The sequence below is a fragment of the Ammodytes marinus genome (assembly GCF_949987685.1).
Source record: "Ammodytes marinus genome assembly, chromosome: 6".
Classification (NCBI taxonomy): domain Eukaryota; kingdom Metazoa; phylum Chordata; class Actinopteri; order Uranoscopiformes; family Ammodytidae; genus Ammodytes; species Ammodytes marinus.
The window spans coordinates 19,783,608-19,794,302 of record NC_137235.1 but is presented as its reverse complement, the minus strand read 5'-3'; the positions used below and the strand labels follow the sequence as shown (position 1 = coordinate 19,794,302).

Here is a 10,695-nt window from a genome sequence, read left to right as displayed (position 1 = left end):
CACATTTTCAACTTTACTTCAAATATTAGTAGACATTGAGTCATAATATCATAGGAAACAGTTTGGATATAATTTCTCCTATTTCTCCAAATGAAACACAGATTGGCACTTTTCCGTCGCAGAGGGATGCACTGAAAAAACAATCGACCTTTTGTCATCATCGCTGCTGCCTGGAAATGCCCCACGGGAGGACTCGCCCTTTTTCTCATCAACTGTTCGACATTAGAATGTGTTACATGGAGCTGATTGTTCCACACAGCCAAATAAAACCTGCTGATCTCATACAGGCGTGGTCCTCCTGTTCACTCCATCCTTCGCATCTTTCTGGAAGCAGTTGTGCACTTGTAAAAAATCCCTCTCTGGACTGTAGGCCCGTGCGTTCCCACTTCCGCCCTTCATAGGGTCCCTACAGAGTGCGTACAGCGATATATCCCCCATTGGCAAACCCATCCCTAACCCTCCTCCTCCTCCGCTACTGCCTCCCCTGCTCTTGGCCCCCACTGGGGACGGCTCGCGGGAAGGGTCAGTCGACCTAGAACTGGAACGTGAGCGCCTTCGTCTGTAGCGGTAACTTGGGATACGAGCGTACGGCGAGGAAGACACGCTGGTTTTGATGAAGTCGCGTAGTGCTCTGCAGCGCGTCTCTTTGTTTTTCTCGATGTATATGTTGATGGCCAGAACGCCCACCGATTCCGCAACGATGAAGGACAGGGCGCCGAAGTAAAAGGACCAGCCGTAGTTGTAGTGGTTCTTCTTGTCCTCGTCCTTCTTGTCACTGGGGTCCCCGGCGTTGCTGGAGATGTAGACAATGATGCCGATGATGTTGCTCAGGCCTGAAGAAAGGAAGAGATGAAGGTAGAGAGGTAGAGATGAAGAGACTCAAGAGGAAAGATGAAAGAAAAGTGTAAGGCTGTAACTTGTTAAAGCTTTAGGCACTTAAAGGTGCTCTGAGGAACTTTCAGTTTTTGTTAATTCTTGCACCCCCTTTGGACAAAAGCGGTAGTTTTATTACTATGCCAGCTATAGTTCCAGGGCAAGGGAACCATGGCATTAAGAAAAAACATATAAAAATAGCATTCTTTGCACTGATGGTCTCGTTTGCTGTTACATGTCATTTATGATCATCAGAGGAAAATGAAACATTTAAAAGTTCCTCGTAGCATCTTTAAGTGGATGATATATCAGATTACACTACAAGATAATTTTTTATCATTGTTCTTTTGTCACATGGCTGTATGTGTTCATCGAGAGGCGGATTGAGTCTGTGTTCACACACCCTGTACCCCCTTTCACACCTCCTCTACGTCATCCGTACAAATTGGGTCTATTCCTCTGGAGGTGTTGCCATGAATATATTAACACCCTTCTCGGCAGATTTCCACCTTTCTTTTCCATTCTCTTTACATATTCACACACCATTATTCGTCACTGCCAATTGCTAAAAAAAAATTGATTCAAAGGGGAAAGGGAAGATGGGCTAAAGAGGGTTCAAGAAACCTGTACTATGAGTTATTTAAAAACACAACTAAATATGCCATAGGGAAAAGGGACATATATTGTGTTGTTTAAAGAAAATGGAGTAACTTGCAAAGAACAGGAGGAAACTTTGCACAGACACCGAAGGGAAAACGCTTTGCAGCATCAGTTTCTGTTTATCTGTGTGCATAGTCTTGGTATCAACCTACCCGCAGCCACAAACAGGATGCCAGCACTGAGCAAGATGTTGTTCTTGTCGCTGTAGATGCGTCCAACCCCGACACACAGGCCCCCCAGCATCAGCAGAATGGTGCTGAGAATGGGGAACAGGCTCGATGCACGCACTATACCTGTTCATCCACCACACAAAGAAACAGTGAAGCCTTCTTGTCAATACGTATCAAGATCTTCATCACTTTAAATATACAAGATAATGGTTGAATCGTTCAATTATTCCTAGTTGTTAATTGCCTATAAACATAAACAAACGTTGGCCAAATCGACGCTGGAGATCGCTTAGTATACCTTTAAAGATGTAATATTGAACTTTTACATCTAGTTCATTGTCTGTTAAGTTCCTATCTATCAAATAGTGAAGAGTAAGAATTGCCAACCTACTGACTTACGACAGTCAATAACGTTCGGTTTTGAAAGAAACTCTGCAAATACAGACAAACATTAACATTCATTTGGAGTCTTTTCTCTGACCACCTGCTGGTCTCCACCAACTCTGAGGGAAATATCTGATTCTCTGGGTGCTACATGCTCCAGTTTGGTCATTAGCTGCTTGCTAATTTGGTGTCTGGTGCTGGGCAGGTGGTGTACAATGGTATTTATTTGTTCTTGGTGCAACAGCTGCCGGAAAGAGGTTGATGAGATCGTGAAAATGCAACACATATAAGCCTATGTATGACCTTAAGGATACACACAGTTTGTTTTGGTGAGAAACACTTAATGCAAACAGAGCTTTTGTCTGTTTACGAGAAGACTCCACAGGGCACCGCTCATTAAAATGTCCTGTCCCACTTCTGTGTCCAGCAGAAAGTTTTTTCCAAGAATACATGATAAAGTCTAGAATGTAGCTATGGTTTTTCTGAAACTTTAAACCCAGTGGAAGCAAACTATGTCAAATTATTTTCATAATTGCTATACAATATGGCAATTCTTGCTGACACATGGAGTTACTGTTCCAGAAGTAAAGAATTAAAGGGAATGAAATGAGGGAAAAAACATGTGGTTCAACAGATGAACTGTTCTGCATTAGGGCCTGATTAGTCTTAATTCCATGACACATACCGAGAGTGCAATATTTCATTTCCATGAGCTTACTGAAAATCACAAATTTTGACAACACCAAAGTTGTGAGCAATTGCTCTGGGATATGGCATCAAATTAAAACCCAAATGTGATATGCAAAGTGAAGATGATCTGAAACCTTAAAGGTGCACTATGTAACTTTGGGTGTGTCAGAGAAGTGAAAATGTTGTAATTTATAGTCTCATAACTGAATGAACAAACTTTCACAGGAAAATTGGATCCCTTGAATAATGTTTGAAGTTAGAAAGCTACCTTAAAAGTTACTGTTTCATTGGTGTAGGTGTTGTTGCAGCAGGGCCCACAGTTTTGTTTGTTCTCGTCTGAAATTTGGTTCCAGGTGCCAGGTGTTTTGTAAACTACATTCAGGCTCTGCAAATGTAGACGAATCCCCCCGCCCCGAAACTGCATAGTGCACCTTTAAGCACAATGGAAACATTGACTGGACTGTAATAACCTAGACTACCCATAGCGTTTAAACAGTTTTTTTTAGAGCAACAGCTCTGAGTGACATTTCTTTATCAAGCGACCTAGGTCAAACATAAGCTGTGCTTTTACGTTTGATAAAGGCACGTGTCAGCCGAGCCCCATTCCTCATCGGCACACAACCCACTTCAACATCGCCATAGTTCCAATTATTGTCACTACATCAGGCTTTTATGGGGGACGGATAAAGATGTCATGACACATTACGTACCCTTGTGAAGAGAAAGGATTAAGGGGTTGAAGTGTTTGAAGATGAAGAGGTTGCAATAACTTACGTAAGATGTACTCGGAGCTGTCTGTATCGTAGTCATTATCCCCTGGAAAATGATTGATCCGAAAACAGCTTCCTTTGTTGATACCTGCAGTGAGGCGAAATGCAGTGTGAATGCGACTGAGGGGAGGAACAACCTGTACAGTGACAAAATGACAGCAGTTAAAGGAAATTACAGTGTTGTTATAACGGAGCTGACATTGGAAGCTCCAATTGAGATGGAAGGTTCACATGTACCCCTTTCACACCAACCAAGAGCCAGGCTGGTGCTGGGGCCAGTTCAAAACTGGTCACAGCCTACCAGTTATGAACCGGTTGATTTCACACTGACCAGAGCCGGCAAGAGAGCAACGTCATGACGTCACTGTAAACGTCTGTGTACGTCACCCGACGTAGTAGCGGTGTTTTTAAATATGGCGGGAATGAAGTTTGAGTTGGTCTGGTTGGTCAGAATAATCCCTCCCCCAGCCCCTGGCGTAGGCAGTTCTCATTTCTAGCCCAGCTCAATCCTGGAGCTGGGATTGAACCGTTTTTTACAGCCTGGAGCCGGCTCTCCCAAAAAACTGGCTCTAGTTCCGAACTAACTCCGAACTAGCTCCGATTTTGCGGCGGTCTGAAAGGGGTAATGGAGCTACATGCGGAGCAAATCGCTGACCCTGGAGTCTCTTTTTGGTCAAGAATAACAAGTGCAGAACTGTCTTGTTTTCACCTCTATCCACTTCAGAGAGCATTTGAGGACAAATGGCTGTGGATCTGAGGTGCTTATGTTCTCGATCCCTCAGGCACCTTCCATTCAAAAAGCCCTGTCTCTCTTCAATGAGAAAAAATGTCCCTCCACTTTTAAGAGCATAAAACATTGGAGCATTATGCATATTGAAAGGTTAGACTTTGAATTAAAAGTCTGAGGCCTGATTTTAGTCGCCATCCTGCCATTTGATGTTTCAATGGATCGGCATCAATGTGCATCTAGCCTTAACACAGCTTGGATTTTCAATGCATTCTGAAATAAACTGTAAGAATGTAACAGCGGTAGTATGTACTCATTGTTATTCTTGTGAGATAAATTAACTTTTCAATCATTTTATCTGAGGTCTCAATAGACCTTATGTTAACTTATCTTAAGGTATCTTGAGGTCTTCAATAGGCACAATATTTGAAAATCAAAATACTGTACAATTCGGACCAATCAATTGAACCAATTAGTCAATCGAAACCATGCCTACTGCTGTTGCTTTCTTTAAAAAATTATAGAAATTTGAGATTGCTAATGTGAAAAATCAGAAGATAGAGAAAACCAATGTTATCAAACATTTCATACTTACCAATGATTAGACCTAATAGAAGATACACAAATGATCTCTTTCTATGCCATTTAAATACAAGTTTTGTAAAGGTAACTATTGTAGAGGAATTGAAATAATATATACACATATGATGTCAAATGTTTGTATAAATCAATTGAAAAAGAAGGGAACCTGTTTCTCTTCTCACATGAAAAAACGAGAAAAGTCCATTAGCTTTTTGTTTTGATGATGAGCAAGCACACAAGCATGTGAGTTTTCATACTGTACCCCCATTTGATAACTGCCGACAGTAAGATTCCAAGAAACATAGCATTTTGCCAGCAAAGGTAAGAGGGAAGGATAATGCAGGCTCAACGCTGGATCTAAGCAATGAACCATGGTAATACCCCCACCAAAGAAGGGAAAGAAGGGAATGTATTCATAAACCTATAGGTGTCCGGGATACACAATGTATTAACACTGAATAAAACATATTCACCAAAAGCCTCTTGAAACCTGGTCTAAAATAGTATGGAAAAAAAATTGGGAAGTTGCAGTTAGTTGGCCAGTGGTGAGCTATGTTGTGACAAAATCAGTGTGAACATTAGCTCATTGGCTGCAATCACTGGCGTATTCTTTCTGTGCCTGCGTGACTTTTTGCATCTCAGTTAGCATAGCCTCTGGCTAAATGGCATTCTGCAGTATATAACTCAACCATCCAGAGAAATGTTGTGAAATAAATGTTTTATGAGCAAGCAAATGCATACACAGCGTTTGTTAAACCACAATGGTACAAATATGTGTTCAAACTCAAAAAAACAGTGGTTGTTTTTACAGAATGCATTTAAAGGTGCTGCCAGAAGCTTTCAGTTTGTGTTCATTCTTGCACCCCCTTTGGACAAAAGCGGTAGTGTTTTTATAATGCCAGCTGTTGTTGGGTGAGCGTACCCATGACAAAGGCATTAAGAAAAACGATATACAAATATCATTATTTGCACTGATGGTCTCATTTGCTGTTACTTGATGATCATCATAGGAATAATTTGACTGTTTCCGAAATATTTCAAAATTCCTTGTAACATGTTTGATATTCAACATAACATAATTGAATCAAGCCTTCAGTGCAAAGTTTCAATTTCACATGTATCTTTTAATTTAAAATGGCTTATGTCTGATGAAAGAAAAGCAGAGATAAAGTGATGAAACATACAAAAAGCCCAAGACTCAGTCTCTGTCTTCTGTCTTTACTGATTCTGTTCTTTCAACCTTTCAGTCTCTTTCAGATTCTTTCAACTTTCACCCTCTGTTTTACCGCTCTTACCACTATCATATCTCACTTTACTCACTTTTCTATCTCGTGTTCTAAAATATTATCCTCTTCAACTCAGCTTCTTTTTGATTTTGACAGAAGCACAATCACTGTATAATATATTTCTTTCCCCTGATTGTGTCATCCAAAAGAAGAAAGCGGTAAATGATGGTTTGAATTAATAATACACAAAAGGTCAGAGTGGATAATCAAAGGAATGACGTTGGGAAAGATAGAGAGAGGCGAGAGAAAGAGAGAGAGCTCGGTAGGGAAGGTATCTCCCCAGAGCCCGTCTGTCTGAAAGGGGGGAGGCCATCTTTTATTACTCAACATAGCTTCACCATGGCAACCCCCTGTGCCCCTCCGACAATCCAGAATCACATTCCCAGCTTCGCTTCTCAGAGGTCGCCTTTGACATCTTACTAATGCATTCACCAGGCTCTCAATCTCACACACACACACACACACACACACACACACACACACTAATAAAGTCACAAAATCTGAAAGCATGCCTTCATGACACAGAGAACGAGAAGCTCCGTCAATCAAATTAAGAAAACATTTTAATTAGAGGGTGGCTCACAGCAAATCAGCATGATTTGTCCATTTGAAGTCAGACCAAATGTCTGTAAAGCACATCACGTCTTTTGGTGCCACTCAGCAGCAGCATGTTCAGCGATAAGGGGTGACTTACTTAAGTGAGAGTTCTTGTTGTATTTCAGCATGACTGGCTGCAGAACAAGACTTCACTTTGTTTCCTCTAAAAGCTCTTTTGCCACTATTGCTCAGCGTCAGCACTCAACGCACAACACTCGTAGAGACGTCTGCTTGGCACAAAGAGACAAGCGTCATTTCTTCTACAAGGTTAGGCAACCATGTCCCGGGGCTTAGCCATTATTTATGGACCACAAATTGGTTGGCCTCCATCTTGTTTTTCTGTTCCTGGAAGAAATGAACTCAGAAGTTTACACAAACATTTTGTCTGCCAATTTAAAGAAACATGCAACCAAACTGATTGGAAGATCCTTCATCGTGCAGCAAGATAATGACCCAAAACACACTGCAAAAACAACAAAGGAGTTAATCAGGGTCAAGAAATGGAAGGTTTTAGACTGGCCAAGTCTATCTCCAGAGTTAAGCATGCATTTTACCTGCTAAAGAGGAGTAACCCCCCAAAACAAACAGCAACGGAAAAAGGCTGCGGTGAACGCCTGGAAAAGCATCACAAAACAAGAATGCAAAAGTTTTGTGATGTCAATGGGTCACAGGCTTGATGCAGTTATTGCAAGAGAAGAATTTGCAACAAAATATTAAGTTTTATTCACTTTAATTTATTTTATGTCTATCTGTTCCAATACTTTTGCTCACCTTAAAATGTGGTGTTCCTTTAAAAATAATGCTATCTTATGTGTTGTGTATCAGATCCAGATGTAAATACCTGGAAATTAAAGCTGAAATGTTGATCTAGTGTCTCATATTCATATTTTGGTGTCAAACCCAAATGTTTCCAGTCTACAGCAAAAATAAAGGAATTGGCCTCACCGTTCCAATACTTTTGTAGGGGACTGTACATCTCACTTCTTCTACAGTTGACAGTCAAGGTTTTATCGCGAGGTAAAGGGAATGTGTCTTTTGTTTAACTTATTAATAATTATGAAAATTCAATTATAAGATAAGTGAGAGTACAGAAAGAAACTAGAAGTGTATTCAAGAAGTGTCATCTCTATAGTAACTGTATTCCTGAATAGGAGACAAGTGCCTACTCACTTAAACCCCTCAACCACAACTATTTCTACTAGAACTACGGTAGATCTCTATTTATGCAGTATCTGAGAGCGATTCATTCATGTCACATGGAAACATATGATTGTAAGCGTCCATTATTATTAATACTGTGATGTGGCATGGACAATAATCCTTTAATTAATGCAATCCCAGTACACAACAAACTTCCTCTGTGGCTGCAACTGCAATATCTATTTGGCTGATGGACATGAATTAGAATGCATAAACGTGCCACAACTACCACCTGTAGGCAGGTGTGGAAAAGCTGATCAACTAAATTATGCAGGAACCTCTTGGTGATAACAAAGTAGAAAATAGGCTACTTCATTGGTCAGCAACTGACTGTTTCTACCTTACAGTGCGTCATATTTGCCCCCCTGCATATGAGGTTGTCTTGCAAATGAAAATGGTTCATTCAGCTGTATTGTTTAGAAGGAACAAAAGCGTTCAAAGTAGAGATTTCAGCACCAGAAGCAGTGGACAGCGCCGCAACAGGCAGAGCTGATGAAAGACGTCCCATGGTGCCTTCTTCTCGGATCAACTGATTGATTGCATGTTGCGCTTCCTGTGCTTTGTCTATACTTCTTGTTGCTTAATAATGTATAAGCCCGGAAAAACAATAATTGATTTATTTCATTGATTTGGCTTCTCTTCAATCAAGCAGTCGCGCGTAATGGTGTGGAAAAGTATCCAAACAAGAAAGAGCTGGACATCCAGCCCAAAAGCGTGTGTGTTGTGGATCATGAATACATGATACATTGAACAGCTGAGAAATGTTAACAAAATGAAATCTAGCACATCAGTTTCTTGATCAAACGTAATCCCTATTAGCTGGGAGTCATTCAGTGTTACTAATTTTAATTCCAAGCAACTGTATCGCGCTAATGAGGAAATTAAGACAAATCCTCAGTATTACCAGGTAAGGGACAAACCTTGCTTATAACAAAATGTAACAAAAAAAACGAAACAAATAAACACTCACAAACAAAGAGGACACCTGATTTGGCTGTTTCTCCCGGTCTGCCTTCTTTTCAGTGAAAACATAGTATATCATTTAGGATGTAAACTAACGTAAACGTTTCATTACGCACGAACAACACCGCCTTTGTGCGCAACAAGCAGCAGTAGCCTAGCAGTCCCCCTCATACAGTAGGTCACACATTTAACATTAGAAATTACTGATAACGACGTTGCACCCTTGTCCATTCGTGGGGCGTCGTAATTTCACACAAACTGTTGTGTATTTGTTGCTAATACCCGTGTAGATCTTTTTTGGGGGGAAACGGACAGCGTTTCGGAGTTCACAATAAGAAGATTTGTTTGAATCCAGTTTTATTTCAGTAAAACATATATTGTGATGATCTGTTCGCACATAATCAACCCTTCTACCTGCCAAACTAATCAGGGGAGGTCTGCAGAATAAATTCACACCTGTATGTTCAAAAGTAAGTTGAGTAACGGCTACTAACTTATTAGACTTTACTTTACCTTCGATACAGCATATCCTCCACAGCCCGGAGTGCGTCAAGTCGCCCCTGACTTTCCTGCTTTGCATCTGGTTGTCGTCCGCGGTGACATTAGTGGTGTTGCAGATGTACGCCCGGGAGTATAGCCAGTAGTCGGTTCCAATGGCGATGGTCATGAGACTGAAGGCGGCGAAGGCCCCCACGACGGCCAGCAGAGTCTGAACTCCTCGGTCACACCACGCCATGGCGTCTCATAATGTGTGGATCCACCACAGCAGCCGCTTTACGCACACGGCGAGGAGCGCATGATGCCCATGATCCTGGTCAGGGGAAGCGCACGCGGCTCGAGATGTATTTTCTCCTCGCAGATCCTCAACTGCTCGATAAGTGCTTGTCCTCCTCCTTAACTTTAGTCAAATTCAGTCCGAGTTTGACACAATCACAGTAAGTTGAATTCCAATGAGCCGATTGGACATGTCTCCAATCCTGCAACAGGTGGAAAATTTTGAAAAAAATATCTATGGAAACATATTCCTTGAACAAGTAGCCTACACTTTTTATAGATCAAAGGACCTTTGAAAAAAATCTGTATCGATCACATAATACTGCGGCGTCTTTAGGCTGTACAATTCAATATTAAACTGCAAGGTTTAACAAGGGATCTAGCTTCGCTCATTCAGACCACACCTTCCATGGCTGCAGCCAAACCAATGGCAAAGGGCGGTGTGAACAGTTGCTGGAGGAAGCAAACAGCAGGCAAACACCAACGCTATAGGCTACAGTGATGTTAGATAACAAGATGATAAAACGACGTTTTGTGACACAGCATTCGGGGTTTTCAGTTTGTCTTTCAATTACAAAAACTTTAAAAAAAAATAATAAAAAAACAAGCAGGTCTACTCACATCTACAAGTACATGACAGAAACAAACACAACATACATAAAATACACACATTAACTAGCCTGCAGTTCAGGTACTAAGTTTCAACTGTTTTCCAAAACATCTATCAAGCAAAGGATACAAACACCATCACTGACAGCAGTTCCAGGGTTAGAGACGCCTTGATTTGCGGCTGAAACGCCAGAGGAAACAATGTTACTGTAAAGACTTTTTTTTTCTCTCAAAACATCCATCAAAACCCCTTTGAATTTGAAGCAGTGCTTGCAAGATCTCACAACCAGAAACTCAAATGCCATGTTCCTCAATAAATGCAGTGTTTGGGGCCAGTGCCTGTCACTTTAAGCCCTGGGCCGTTTCATTTGCAATGGGGAGTCTTTTTCTCTTGCTCCATCATCTCTTTC

General features: G+C 41.2%; 1 protein-coding gene across 1 annotated transcript; it reads right to left on the bottom strand.

The window, feature by feature from the left end:
* Nucleotides 1–279: 279 nt before the first annotated feature.
* LOC307251626 (voltage-dependent calcium channel gamma-4 subunit-like) lies at nucleotides 280–9,638 on the bottom strand (the record flags this gene model as incomplete). Its single annotated transcript, XM_080029001.1, has 4 exons — nucleotides 280–833; nucleotides 1,686–1,826; nucleotides 3,552–3,635; nucleotides 9,416–9,638. The coding sequence occupies 4 exons, from the start codon at nucleotides 9,636–9,638 to the stop codon at nucleotides 280–282; spliced, it is 1,002 nt and encodes a 333-aa protein (XP_079885127.1).
* Between the last annotated feature and the right edge of the window lie 1,057 nt (nucleotides 9,639–10,695).